This window comes from Fukomys damarensis, unplaced genomic scaffold (assembly GCF_012274545.1).
Source record: "Fukomys damarensis isolate Sample0158 unplaced genomic scaffold, DMR_v1.0_HiC HiC_scaffold_35, whole genome shotgun sequence".
Classification (NCBI taxonomy): domain Eukaryota; kingdom Metazoa; phylum Chordata; class Mammalia; order Rodentia; family Bathyergidae; genus Fukomys; species Fukomys damarensis.
In genome coordinates, this window is record NW_022900947.1 from 39,373,484 (window position 1) to 39,388,594 (window position 15,111).

The 15,111-nt window shown below is 45.6% G+C and overlaps 2 protein-coding genes across 2 annotated transcripts in view; one reads left to right on the forward strand and one right to left on the reverse strand.

Moving 5' to 3' along the window:
* On the forward strand, nt 1-3,587 carry Rasl11b (RAS like family 11 member B; the record flags this gene model as incomplete). Its single annotated transcript, XM_010640291.1, has 4 exons — nt 1-37; nt 588-644; nt 1,734-1,810; nt 2,588-3,587. Coding segments are annotated over 4 exons (642 nt in total), but the record flags the coding sequence as incomplete, so codon positions are not given.
* Nucleotides 3,588-10,888: 7,301 nt separating this feature from the next.
* Scfd2 (sec1 family domain containing 2) overlaps nt 10,889-15,111 on the reverse strand; it is a 419,781-nt gene continuing 415,558 nt past the window's right edge. Inside the window, exon 9 of the mRNA XM_010640292.3 lies at nt 10,889-11,213. Coding sequence (XP_010638594.1) covers nt 11,121-11,213 — 93 coding nt within the window. The 3' untranslated portion in view covers nt 10,889-11,120. The remainder of the gene's footprint in view (nt 11,214-15,111) is intronic.

Below are 15,111 nucleotides of genomic sequence, written 5' to 3' on the forward strand. Positions count from 1 at the left end.
ATCGCCGTGGTGGGGGCCAGCGGTGTGGGCAAGACCGGTGAGTCCGTGCCCTGACCGAGCCCTCTTAGTTGCGGGCCAGTCGGTGAGACCTCCGGGGATTCTCCGTTAAGGAGGCTTGGGGAGTGCGGCCGGGCCTCGGAGCCGGGCTCCCGGGTGGGACCTGAGTCCCCTTCGCCCGCGCCCCTGTGTGCACAGGCGAGGGTAACCCGGACACAGCTTGGTCAGGACGCCCTAACGCCACTGGAGCCCGGACTTTGGGGGTCTGAGCGTCTGGCAGTGTCTGGAATGGGAAGGGATTTAGTGAACGTAAACCTTCCCAGAGGTCAGCAAGCCTGGGGAGACACTGCTGCAAGTGTGGCCCAGTGAGCGAGCAGGAAAGGGTGCGCAACAAGACCCTCCGCTGGCCTGGCACAGCTGTAGTTCATCAGGCCTGCTATCCCTCACTGTGCCCGGAGAAGGGTCAAGAAGCTGCGGGGTAGGAATTTCCTTGGTGGCTTTCTCCCAGAGAGTTGTGTTCCAGAGGTGAGGGGGAGACGCATCTAACTTCCAGGGTTGAGTCTCCTTCCTTTCTGTTTTCTGCCCTGCAGCTCTGGTGGTCCGGTTCCTCACCAAGCGATTCATCGGAGACTATGAAAGAAATGCAGGTGAGAGAGTGAGAGGAGGAAAGAGCTGTCAGGAGAACCGCCGTGCCGTTTTTCAGAGCCTTCCTGGCAGGTTCCTTCACAGTGACAGTCTGAACATCAGAATCCTGCCACTTCCTACTCTTCGTGCCCCTCCATCCACCCGTCCCCCAGCTGCTATCTGGCCTCATTCCATTCCAGGCCCATTCATCATTTTATCAAGTGCCTGAAAGTATTCCCCTTGGTATGTTTTAACTATAGGCACCTCAGTTGGAAGCACCCTTTGTACTCCAGGGCCTCTCCCTTCAAAACACTCCTGCAGAAGTCATAAAAAAACTCTGGCGAGCTCCTCCCCCACCCCTCTCCCTCTGCTGGCTGCTTTTCAGAGGGGACCTTTTAAAGCAAAGGCCAAGGAGAACAGTTATAAACCTAAAGTTCTCTTTTTCTAACAAAGAAAAATAACTAAATGGTAGAATTTTAGGAGGTTCCTGAATAAATGAGAGGACAGTCCCTGTGGTTAAGAATAGCCACTGGAGGCTTATGGGCTTTCTCCCTATGCTTTGTTAGTAGATTGCTTCACTCTATACCCGGATGACGTGCCCACGGGGGAGTCTCTGAGATGAGTTATACAAGCCTTCCCAAGGAAGGACATGCTAGCCCTCTGATGTAGCTAATTATCATGTCATGTTTTTATTCTAGCTGATGATGTGAGCTGTGCTTTTACTAACCATATTTGCCAACCAAGGCATATCTAGTGGCCAAAATATAAATTTAGGATCAAAGAATCATAATATACTAAAATAAAACAAATTCCACACATGCTAAAGTAAGAAAATTTGCTTCAAGGAAATAGTCTAAACATGGAAGCTTCGTTTAAAATCAAAGTTTTCAAAAACTCACAAACTTTGCTCTGCTTTTAATAAACCAACTAAACATGGGGCTAAAATCTCAGTTGGCCTTAGAAACATTTTAAAAATAATCCCACTAAGTAGAAAAAAAAACTATATCTTTTTGTACATCTGTTCAGGATACATTTTTTTTTTCTAAATAAACTCACAGTGTTGTAAAAGTCACATGAAGGAAAAGTGTAATCTTTTCTCTTTGCCCCCATAGGTAATCTCTACACCAGACAAGTCCAGATAGAAGGTGAAACCCTGGCAATACAAGTTCAGGACACTCCAGGTATTCAGGTGAGAAGCTTGGCGGCTGGGCCTGGGTCAGGTGGGAGCCTTGCTGAATGTGAAATGCTTCATTTGTTCTCAAAGTAGCTTTTGTTAAAAGAGGAGATTTGGGGAGTGAGGACTAGAAACATATTGTTTGACACTTCAGTTGCATCTGGCTGTTGGTCAGTCTTAGCCTGGCTCCATTTGGGAGATTTGGCTAAGGGGCAGAGTCTTTCTGTTAGGAGTATTCAGCACAGCAGGAAAGACCAAACTGAACACTTGGAGTTGGCAAAGTTACTTTACTATCATTAAAAAGATCAGTTTTTACATACATGTCTTTGGCATTAAAAACCAAATACTGAGATATAGTTTCAAATACTTTGAATCACTTTTATGTTGTGGAAAGTTACTCTATAGACAAAAGAGCCATGTTAGTGGTTTTTTTCCCCCTTCCAAACTGGGCAGTTATCCAGGTTTAAATGCTTCCAGCTCCTATCTTTACTTCCCCAGACTTACTGTCTAGCCAGTTAATTTCCCATTTTGTGCAACTACAAAGTCTCTCTGCATGGAGTTCTCTGCAGGTCAATTTTCCACTTGAGTGTGGTGAGCTGCACTGTTATTTATTCCAACTCTGTGCAGCTGGATCAACATATTGTCAAGAAAGTTGAAGTGTGTGAGGATATAACGTGTTTATGACTTGCAACCCAGCCTTACTGTGAAGGGCTCTTTTGAATTTGGTATCCAAGCAAGCCAGTGCTCTTTGTGGCACTCACCATTCACCTTGCCCTCACCTCTCTCTTTCAGGTCCATGAAAATGGCTTGAGCTGCAATGAACAGTTAAATCGGTGCATCCGGTGGGCAGATGCTGTGGTGATTGTTTTTTCCATCACTGACCACAAGAGCTATGAACTCATTGGCCAGCTCCACCAGCATGTCCAGCGGCTCCACCTGGGCACCCGGCTGCCCATGGTGCTCGTGGCTAACAAAGCTGACCTGTTGCACATCAAGCAGGTTGACCCTCAGCTTGGACTGCAGCTGGCCAGCATGCTAGGCTGCTCCTTCTATGAAGTGTCTGTCAGTGAAAATTACAATGATGTCTATAACGCTTTCCATGTCCTGTGTAAAGAAGTAAGTCACAAACAGCAGCCCAGCAGCACGCCTGAGAAGCGAAGAACCTCTCTCATTCCTCGGCCCAAGTCGCCCAACATGCAGGATCTGAAAAGAAGGTTCAAGCAAGCTCTCTCTGCCAAAGTGAGGACTGTCACCTCTGTTTGAAATGTGAGCGCTTGGGGGTTTGGTCTTTGAGGAAGAGGCCCAGAGGCGCCTCTAGGTTGGGAACATTGGATGCTGGCGGTAGTTCATGGTTCCAGAAAGGGCCGGAGCAGAAGGGCCCAGGGGCCTGTGGAACTGCTGCAGAAGAGGAAGTGCTGTGTGGAGCAGGGGAACAGATGGATGGGGCCTGAGAGAGCCCATCAAGCCACTGTGTACCTGTGATGTGTCTGTGTCTTGTCCTTAGAGTGGGGAAGAAGGTGGATGTGTTTTGGTTTTTGTTCTTAACTGCCTTGTAAATGATGGTCAGCTGTAGTTTCAATCAGATATATTGGAATGGTTTATGGTGAGAATGAAAGAGCAGATTAAGTATTCGTAGGCTTCCCTTTCTCCCCTCCCTTTTCTTTGTTTTCTCCCCCAAAGGAAGAATTAATTTTTTCTTATTGACATGATTTGCATCTGTAGAAAACTTCCTTACAGAATACCTTTCTAGCCTGAAGGATACCAAGATTTCTTTCTTTTTTTTTTTTTTTTTAAGAACAAGAAGGAAAATATCTCCCTCTGCTCAAAAGGACTCAAGTTTATGGGCCAAAATATTCTGTATACAGACAGCTATGAACTGTGGTCTGCAGGAGGCACTGGTGCACCTGACGCAGGATGGGGTGCTTAGTTGGACACATATTGAACAGCTGGGAATTCAGACTTTTCAACCTCAGACTAATTGTAAGACTGTATAGTTCCTTGATTGTTTGTTTGTTTGTTTGTTTGTTTTTAACTGTTGGACCAGGTACAGAAAAAAGTGTCAATTGATTTTGGTGTGATTTGTGTAAATGGCTTGTGACAATGATGTTGGGTTGCTTCCTAGGCCTGGCTGAGTCATGTCAATGGGTGGCTAAAATACAAGAACACTATCTTACAGAGTGTCTAGATGCAGGGGCTACCTGCCAAATCCCCTACATGGATGCACTTTAAAAAGCCACTCGTGCTTTGGCTTGAACTGTAATTAATTTATTTTACGTACAATAAATCTCATTTTAAAAGAGCAGACATCTGACATGGTCTTCATTGGAATGTTAACCTTCAATCTTTCAGAGAAAACATGACTTAGCAGGGCTGGGTGGCCTGCCTTGTAAGCGCAAGGACCCGAGTTCGATCCCTGGTACCCCCCCGCCAAAAAAAAACAACATGACTTAGCGTCTCATGGTGTACATTGAGTCAGGCGTTATACCTTCCAGGGATTATTTAAGCCTCAGAACAAACCAGTGAGATACATTTTACTATCCGTGTTTTGCAGATGGTGAAGTAAGCTCAGAGAAGAACAGGTTAACTTGTAAGAGCACAACCTGTGAGTGTGGTGTATTACAGTTTGCTGCTTTATATTCAAGAGTAACATAATTCCTACTCTATTTCCTTCATGATCCTCTAGATAAATCTAAGACAAATGTTTGATTAAACACATCTTTCAGCAAAGCCTTGAGGGTATTAATGCTTCTACACAAGATCAGTGCTTCTGTGTACATGATTAATTTGGTAAACCTGTTTGGGTGTATTGCTTTCCAAAATACACTTTTCTTCTCATGGTAAAAGCTCCAAGGCCGTTACTCGGTCACTCCTACAAGGGTGTGCACTCCCACTGCCAAGCCTCTCCCCTCCCATCTGGGCCTGAAAGGCCTCTCATGCATGCTGAGTCACCAGCTTTATGGGCAAATAATCACACCTTATGTTTGTTCTCGTAGTGCTTTCACATACCTAACCTTGTCTAATCCTGAGGATAACCCTGAGGAGGGTGGGGGAAGGTGACAGCGCCCTCTTACAGAGGAGAAAAACAAGTTTGAGTTTTGAGTGATGATCTCCTGCTCACACAAAGAACCTGAATCAATGTCTTCTGACTATTCTCCATGTTCATATTCCTTTACAACATTTCATAAGCACACATATAATACTGCTCACCTGTGTGGGGCCATGGGAAGCGGCCAACCTGCATAGCTATTGGGATTCTCTGTATGGTATGGGTTCAGGGTCAAATCTTTTCCCAGCCAGGGATTTGGCTCAGTGGCACTGTGCCTGCCTAGCAAGCACAAGGTCCTCCATTCCATCACTCATGTGGAGTGTGTGGGAGGGGATACAATCTTTTTCCAGGATGTAACTGATGCTCTGATAAGGCTCATAGTAGGGCAAATTTCTACACTTGGAGCCTACCTGTGCCTTGGAGAAGGGTGTATGTGTTGAGGGCAGGGAGAGGAATGGTATCAATAGGAGACACTAACCTCAATGTGGGCAGGGACTAGACTAGACACTACTCACTGGTTTTCCTCTTATGTAGTTGTGTTTACAATGCCATGAATGAGACTTACCCATGGTTTCTCACCTGTTTACCCTAAAGAAGTGAAGAGGTTTCCTGTGCCCAGCTTTTTGCAGCAAAGTGCTGAGCAACACCCACTTTCTCTTCTGTGGCTCTGTGCCTGTGCAGACCTCCTAAGGGGGTCTCCTGCTCTGGGCTGGGTGTGCACCGCACCTTCCTACCTCCTGGCCTCTGGCTCTAACCATTGCCCCTTAGCCCCTCACCCCTGCACAGGACAAAGCCCCAGCTGAAAACTGAGCAAGTCCTGGTTCCTTCCAGTGTCTCAGGCTGACATAAGTGTTTATAGTTCTGCAATGCACCCTCTTTTCTTTTCTTTATGTGAAGTTGGCTTCGTTTTATTATTTTTCTCATCTCTTTCATTATTAGTATCTCTATTTAATCTTCTCTCCTTTTAAAAATTTCTAAACTACAGTTCCCTGCCCCTGAGAAACAGCCCTCTCCTTCCTTGGTAGGTGATACCTCTTGTGTCCCTTGGCAAGGGAAGGCAGGGATGTGCATGTGTCTGGGGCGGGGGCGGAAGCAGTAGGAAAGGGGAAAGGATTTGAATTTTGTCTCAACTTTTACATCCTGCCAGATTATAAACATTCCCCTTGAATCTTCTGAATCCTGAGGAAGGTGACAAAATTTCCACTGTAAGGATGAGGAAACTGAAGCTCATGGATTATAACCTGCTTAGGACCACAAAGACAGTATGATGATAGCTTTTACTATATTTACTGAAAACCTATGTGCTGGGCAGCTTTGGGGGAGGATTTGAAATAATGAACATTTCCCACAACTCTCCCATCCATCTTTAGTATTCTACAGAAAAGGAAAAGGAGGCTCAGAAGAAAGAAGCAGCTGGCCCAACTCTGAAGTAACAGATCTGGGTCTCTACCCCAGGTCTTCCTGAAGACACAGCCTAAACTCTGGCGATGGCCTGCGGGTCCCAGCTCCTCGGAGAGACACCCCTTCTACTGACCTACCCTCCCAGTCCTGGCCCTAGTTCCTGGCCTGCATCTCCCATCTCCTGTCTGCTACTGGCTCAGGCTCCTCCCTGGCCCTTGGCTCCCCTCACAGCTAGGCCACATCTGCTGTAGCCATCAGCCTGCTGCTGCTGGCCTCCAGCCCCACTCTGGAATAAAGACATCCAGGCAGGGTGGGGTGACTGCCAGTCTGTCTTAGAACCAACCAGACTCATGTCTGTCATGCAGTCTGGCTTTTCGAGTTTGCTTCAAATCAAAACCACTCTCAGCCCTCTGCAGCCTGCCAGACCCTGTTGTGCAGTCACAGGGATGGCGGAAACTCCTGCTCTCATTGTGCCCACATGGATAAGCCACTGCAGTCTTCTACTCTCTGAACCCTCAGGTTTAGAAGTTATGGGTGCATTTCCAGAGACACCCGTGTTTAGGGGAAAAATGGGATTTCAACATTAATCTTATACCCCAAGAGGGGAAAAACAAACCTATGTTCTGGGCAAATGAACAAGCTTGTGGGCAAATTCCCACAAAGGAGCAGTTGGGAAACTGTGATCCTGCCCTGGCTGAGGGGAAATGGGAATGGTCAGGCAGTCTCTGAAGAGAACTCAGGATAGGCCACACAGGGAACTACCCCAGAAAGATTCACAGAGCTTGCCTGGTGTTAACAATGAACAATAACCCAGGATAGTCAGTGTTGCTGGCACTCCCTATAAAATCTAAAGAGAAAAGCTTCCAGAAAGTTCTTATTCTCATTACTCCTGAATTTGAGAAGTGAGCAGGATTAAGGTTCTGACTGATGGTGGCAAGACCCTAGCCATCCCTATGGCTCTTTTTCACATAGTCTGCAAATCCTTCACCATCTGGATTTGTCTTAAATTCCTTTTAAAATAGAACATTCTTGATGTGTCTTGGACCGGATGATAGACAACATTTGTAACACTGGATTATTTGTTGTTGAGATTCTGTTTCTAGTAACTAAGATAAAACAAATAATAGTGGTCTTAGGGGGCGCTTGATGGAATTCTTTGTTATTGAAATACCACTGTAATGAGGGGCAGAGGCATAAACAGAACTTATTTGCATAGGCCCTAGGCGGGTGGGGGGGCACTGGGCTGACCCACCCTGGAGCACTTCCACACACTTTGCTGTGCCCACTGTGTTTGCTGAGAAGAGGGCTGCAGAAAGGTTTACAAAAGAAGTCAACGGCTTCAAAGTATTTACACCTCCACTGATTGTGTTTATAAAAAGTGGCCTGTGAAGTCCTTGGCAAGAGATTTGCATGCATGTGCTTGTTTTGGCTTTGGCCAGCAACAGTTTAGATGATAAACATTCACACCCAGGCCTGAAAAAGGAGAGACTAGCACCAGCATGGGCCCTTTTATGTCACCTTCAGGTGACTGACGCAGGCTGGAGGGCTGGGAGTGTCCCTTTAGTATGGATACAACTGGGTAAGGCCGAAGTGCTAAATCAGGGTGCCAATCACAGAATCTGCATAGCAGCTTCCCAGCTAACATTAGTGATGGGAAAAGTTCTATTGGAGAGGAGGCCCTATGTGAGTAATCATCAAACATTTATTACCAATGGTAGTGACTCTTAGGTGCTAAGTGGTATATGCGCATCAGATATTTTAATTCTCAATGCAACCCAAAGAGGTAGGTCCTGTTGTTACCCAGTTTTGCAGTCAACTAAGATGAAGAACAGTGAACCACCATGTGGGAGAGAGGTAAGAGTGATGTAGCAGTCATCGGATTGGGCTCCAGACACTGCTCCCGACCTCTGTGTCAGACCATCTTAGAAGCGTGGTGGACCAAACCGGTCTCCGTTTTTCACATCCCCAGGATTGCCTCTCAACTTCCTCATCATCTCATATCATTCTCATGATATCCTATTAAAACTATTATCACTTTATCATTTTATGAAGTAATTTTATTGGTGTCCTCAACAGCAAAGACCCACATTTCTTAGGAGTCTTGCATTGGCCACTGTGTTGGGGGTGGCTAACCTTCCTGTGAGGTAGATCCATGATTATCTGGATTTTACAGACGTGGTCACTGGGGCTTGGAGTGATACATGGGGCCCCCATGCTAAGTGGAGAACTAGGCTTTAAACCCAGAGAGGGCTTCTGAGGCCTCTTCTGAGCACTGCTCCTTCACAGAGGTGAGGGTACTGGAGTTGGTTTCTTCTCTACCCCCTCCCTTGCCTAGGAAATGAGCGCATAACTGAGACAGTCCCAGAGAGGTCCCAGGAGGCTCTGTCATGAGGACAATGATCGGTTTCCTCCGTCCCCTCCTTTTGCTTATTTGTTGAAAGCTATCTGCAGGATTTATACCATGTTTCTATTACATTCCTGCTTTTTAAAAATCACAAATCTGTACTCTGTCCTGTGTTTCCTGCCTTCTTATTCCAAGCAAACTGACCACCAACTTCTTCCAGTTCATCTGGCTGCCTGGCTCAGTTTCCCTAATCATGACTAGAGAGATTGGAAAATGATGATTCTCAACCAAACGCGTGACATTTCGCTTCATCTCTCAGAGACCACCTGTGACTGTTTAGTGCAGGTCTGAAAGCACTTTCAGGACATAACTGCTTTGTGGTAACACAGTAACACAGTTATATCAGAGTAGAAACTTTTATTCTTTTATAAAATAAAAATGAGCTTTAAAAACTACAGTCACAAAAATAATATACAAATACATGTTTTCTGCAAAAAAAAAAAAATCAAAACAACACAGAACTATACACAGAGTAAGGTTCCTTTTCTCAGTCTTCCCATTTGATATTTATGCCCTGAGGTAAGCACTTAACAATTTTGTTTTCTATTTCCAGAAAGTTCTCTTTGCATGTGGACATATGGTTTATGGACAACTTAACCTCCAGAATATACTCACATAGGGCCAGACATGAGGAGAAGCACCGGCTGCTCATTCTGTGAGTGCCACAGACTCAGTGACCTGTCTGGCTCATACACAACTGTGACTCAGAACCTTGCAGAGTGCCTGGAATGTGCAACGCAGGCTCAACATTTGAGAACAAATGAATGAATGAGTGCAGATTTGAATCACATACCAGGTTTCTTTCAGCTTTTTTATTTTAGAAAATATTAATCTCTGCTTATCTTATAATTTATTTGGGGCTATTGCCATTTTCTTCCTCAAGCTAAGACTTTTATATTAGCAGGATTTTTTTAAAAAGGTGGATAGCGTGGTATTACATGCCTTCAATCCCACTACTTGGAAGGCTGAGGCAGGAGGATCATGAGTTTGAGGCCAGACTGAGCTACATAGTAAGACCCTGTCTCAAAAAACAAACAGACAAGCAAACAAACAAGCAAACAAGCAAACATCTGAGTTCTGTATTTCAGCACCATCAAAGAACTGGCATTAAGTAGAAAGCATCCCCGGGCAAGAAAATAAACATAACCATCCTGCTTTTAGTATGTCTCAGAATGATTTCCAACCCCATGTTTTGTTTTCCTTTCCCCATAAGATGAGTGTTTTGTAAAATCACACACTACGTATGTTGGTGTACATTTTATTTTCTCTACCTGTTTAATCTATGCTAGAAGCAGTTTTCAGTTTTATCTTCTTATTTCAAACATCTTTTAGAGATGCCAGAAATTTCCATTGACCACATAACAATAAATACCTGGGTTTCAAGATGTTCTTTTTCTTCTTTTTTCTCCTTAGAGTTCTCATATTATTTTACTAAGTAGATCTGGGTGTTTCTGCTATGATCAGAAGAAAAATGCAAACTTCCAGAAAGAAAGCTTTGTTTCAATAGGAACTTCAAATCCCAAAGGCCACAGGGAGTGGTGGACACAACTAGACTCCCTGGGCGGAGAGAGCTCCTATTGGAGGGGAGGAGACCTTCCACAGGCAGGCGCGGCCCTCCTATCAACCCTGCCCCGCTGTTCCGTGGAGCCTGGCAGCCCTGCCAGGGAGCACTCTGAACAAAGTGGCCTTTGTTAGGGCAGGATGATTTACAGCGCGTGCTGAGACCGGGCTGCCCCAGTGCCACCCCTCCCTTTTTTGCATGTTCAGAAATGCTTCAGATGAAGAGAGAAACAAAGCCTTAGACTCTTCTTACAATGTTCCTTCCTCAGTTATATACTTTAAGAAAAACCAAAGTTTCTGTATACTCATAATTCTAAAACATGTCTGTCTTTTCCTTGGCCAATGTCAAATCAAAAGATTTTTTGTCACCTATCAGCATTTGCCAATGGGCCTTTATTTAGATTTAATGAACCTAAGATATAATCAGGAGAATACAATGAAAGGTTACAGATAAATAGAAATTACCACTAATTAGGTCAGCTAAAGATCCTCTAGTAAATGAAAAGGCAAAGCAAAGCAAAACAAAACAAAAAACCCACAACACTTTTTTTGTACTGTGGATTGAACCTAGCGAGCACTGAGCTATATCCACAGGCTTTTTTATTTTTATTTTTTACTTTTATTTGGAATAAGATTTCACTCAGTTGCCCAGGCTAGGCTCAAAATTGTGATCCTCCTGCATCAGCCTCCCAAGTGGCTAGGATTATAGGCATGCACTATTTTTTATTTTTTATTTTTTAAAGAGCAATCTAAGTAAAGTACTTCATCACACAGTCATCAAGACCCTTTCTTCAGGATGCAGTCATACCCACAATGAGCTATAAAGATGCTGGTTGTGGAGGCATATCTGGAATGGAGAAAAACAATGGTATTGGTATTTCCAGCGTGGGCAGCTCTTATCATCTTAGCAGATGTCAGAAGCCAAGGTCTGGATGTAGGCGGTTTGTTGCAAATAGCAGCTCAGGAATGTTAAGTGGCTTCAGGAGTCTTGTGGACAGCACAATCACCTAACAGGAGGGCAAAATGATCACAGAAAGTTAGGGAAGTCCACTCCTGGTTATTTGATCCTAAGAAATAAAATGCAACAAATGTCTTTGGAGGGAGGCATGGAATGGAAGACCATGAAAAGAGAGGGTGACAGGTTGAAGGCAACCTGGTGCTGATGTCCTGCTGGAGGGGAGTGCACAGCTTGGGAAGCTGGGCCTGTGGAACAGCTGGACTGGTCTTCAAGACCTTTAAGGGAGGACTCGCTGAGAGTGATGTTGGATGCATTTGAAAGGCTGAGCCCAGCCACCCCTTGCTACTGCACTGAATAAGATCACACCCTGGTAGGCAGTAATTGGATCTTAGGCTCCTTTGAGGGAGCCTTTGTACACCTGTGCCAGGCATATCCCAGAGGTGGGTCTGGTACTTGGGACGGTGATTGCATTGGTTTCTCAGTACCACAAACTGAATATTTTGTACCACAGCAATTTACTGCCTCACAGTTCTGGAGACTTTAAGTCTAAGATCAAGGTGTTGGTGGAGGGGGTGGGGGTGAGGAGGTGGGGAGGTTCCTTCTAAAGGCTGTAAGGCAGACTGTTCTCTCCCTTGTTCTCACTTCCCTGCATCTTTGCACTGTCTTCCTCTGCCTATGTCCATTACTGTGTCCAGATTTCCCCCTTTTTCCAGGTACAGTCACACTAGATTAGAACCTATACTAATGACCTCTCCTATTTAACCAACTGCAAAGAGTATTTTCAAATAAGGTCACATTCACAGGTTTGGAGAGTGGGGGTCAGAATTTCAACATCTTTTGGGGGGCAGATGGACACAATTAAATCCATAATGATGATGACTGCATCTAGTATTTACTGATTCTTCTCATGAAGCAGGCTCTGAGGATTATATGTCATCTCCATTCAATCCTTATCACATGCCCTAATGAAATAGCTGCATTCATTATCTGTTTTGTAGATAAGGAAAACAAACTGAAGAAACGTTAAGTAACTTCCAGGAGGCATATAAATGGTTAAATCAGGAGCTGCTGTGGCCCTGCCTCCAAGGTCACGTGTCCATCACCAGGGCTCTTGGAGTGGCTGCTCAGCTCCTCTAGTCCATGTGGGCATTTGGGCCTCTGTGGTTGCTCATTGAGTGATGCTTCCAGCTCCCCTCAGCCTGGACCTTACTCGGGGGCAGATTTCTCTCTGCAGCACCGGGAGAGCTTGTTCTCAGGGCTGGACATGTGATATGATTTGTAAGGACTGGTGCGGTTTTTACACCAGCAGCTACTGTACAGCCCTTGTGTAGGAGGTGACTACGGGAAGTGGGGAAGGTAGGGCTAGAATTCGAGTTCCACAGTGTAACATCTGAGCCAGGGATTTCAAGGCCGGAGCTTGATTGGGCCTCAGCTGGACATACTAGTTGGCCATGCTTCTTTGGAGCGGTGCAAACTGTCCTCCCCTGCTGCCCCCCAAAATTGTTGCAGGTGCAACCAAGTCAATGAAATAACCAATTGTTAATTCAACTAACTCACTGACCAAAAACAGAGTCCACATTCCAACGCAGTGGGGAGGAAAAGTGGATGCGGACCAATGCGGAGGGGTATATTTTCTTGTTGTTATTAAAAAAACAACTTGTCAAAAACCTATTGAAAAAGTTCTCTCTTTTTTTAAAAAAACACTAGTCTGTGGAAGAATCTGTTTTCCCTGTTTTTGAAACAGTATTCGTGCTTGTCATTTTTTCCTTGAAAGCCAAACAAAGGGAGTTTGAAGACACTGAACAAATGTCAGGACCCCCTCATCTGTGCACATGGTGTGGCCCTAGAGAGGGCTCTCTTTATCCCCGGTCTTTTGCACTAAACCTAACAGCAAAGTGGTGATGGCAGCTCCCAGGCCGGAGCCTGCTGGCCAGAGCAGCTCCTAGCTCCACTGTGGATCAGATCGGGTAGGTCACTGGAAAGAGGCTTAATGCAGAGCCTCACTTGCTTCCTCTGTCCCAGAAGGAAAAGGGCTTGCAGCGTTGCTTAGAAGGTGACATAAGCTCCAGAGTGTGGAGAGCATGGAAAGAGCTACACGAATGCCAGCTATTTTGCTGTGGTTTTTGTGACTGGGCCATAGACCTCCTTTTCAATCTTAAGGCTAAGAACTCTAGAATAATACACATACGTTTGTACATAACATTTTGAATATAGTTTTACAGAAGGTTCATGGACTCCTAGAGATTCCTGGTCCATGTTTAATTTAGGAAGCCCACTAAAAATGCATGCATAAAGACAAAAATTTTTTGTGCACTCTCTGGAAGCAGGCTCTTCTGAGGTGAGAAGCCAGTTGGGATTAATGTACCAAGGGCTCCCCTCCATCTCCATGCCTTGCCGCATTGCTGGGCTTACTTCCACGCACAGCTGATGGGGTCCTCTGTGGCTGAGGTAAGGTCAGTGAGAGGGCTGGAGTGAGCCTCTGAGGATGCTTCAGGATCCCAGTTAGACTGAGGAACCTGGAGCAGAAAGGCTACAGACTCAGTTGATGTCAACACTTTGAGAGCAGCAATAACTGAGCCTCCAAACCCTATCACTCTCAAGTCATGTTCTGGGCTCATTTCCACCACAGGGTTAGTTTCCACCCCTGAGCTGGAACACAAAGACCAGTCTCCTAACATCTAAACATCAGGGAGGGCTGAGAGGGAGTGTGCCGGGTACCTGCTGTGCAGAGGGGTGAAGATACACAGGTGCGAAACAGAGGCCCCTCCTGAAAGTAGGTCAGGGAGCTCAAAAGGAGGGGCTGAGCCCAAGAATTGTTCCCAAGTCAGTGGTTAAGAGCGCAGGATTAGGAGAGCCAACTGTGTTGGACCTGAGCTGCCCCACTTGCCAGGTGGCTGACCCCGAAGTCACTGAGTCACTCAGAGCCTCGTTTTCCTTACCTGTGAGCTGTGAATAATGTCATCCACCTCAGGAGCAAATGTGAGCATCTATGTGGAATACTTAGCACAATGCAGGCTCGAGAGGGGCCTTAAAATGGAAGCTGCTATTATTGTCTGTGCCACCACAGCTGCCCTCACTCTGCTCCTTGCTGCACTCCCCCTGAGGAGCTCAGGGCACTGTAGGGGAAGGGTAGTCCCTGATCTGATCTGATCGTGTTACTCACGGGCTTAAAATCCTTCCCTCCCCCTGGTGCCCTTTACTAGGCCCAGCCCATCAGCAGTGTTGCAGGCCTTCAGAATGAGCTTGTTGCTCAGCACCCCACGCCCTACACCCTTACCTCCACACTCCTTTCCCATCAGTCCTCCTTCCACCCAAAACTAACTGGCTCTCTGAGGATGTGTCTACTTGCAGCGAAGTTCCCCTACCGGCTGCCCAGTGACCCAAACACCCACCTTCAATCTGCACAGGCACCATTGCCTCTGGAAAGCCTTCCCAGACCGGCCTCCTCCAAATCTAAGCCACCCCCAGGGCTGTCAGTGCCTCTCCCTCTCTATTTTTTTTTGTACCAGGGATTGTAGTCAGGACCTTCCACTTTTGAGGTCACCACTGAGCTAAACCCCTATTCCTTTTCCTTTATTGGCCTCTCATTGCTTCTTAGCACAGTGTCTGCTTCAGAGTTGGCCCTTAATTTAGTGGGTTCATAGTGAACCCAATGCACAGAAACAAGAGGACAGAGAAGGCAGCAGAGAGTCTGGCTGTGGCCAGCAGGAAGGTTTCTGTTCAGGGAGCTCTGATAAATGACTGGCAGTGATTCTGGGTAAATTAGTTTCATATCAACTCAACAAAAAAACCTACTCGACTAACATTCCTATTTGAGGAACAAGCAAGGTCACATTGCTAACATTCATATGTACTGTAAGAGTTGGTGGTCCTTAAGTATTTTTATATCTTAGGCATTTTTGGCATTCACACTACTTTTGAGTGCTTTTTTTTTTTTTTTTTTTTTT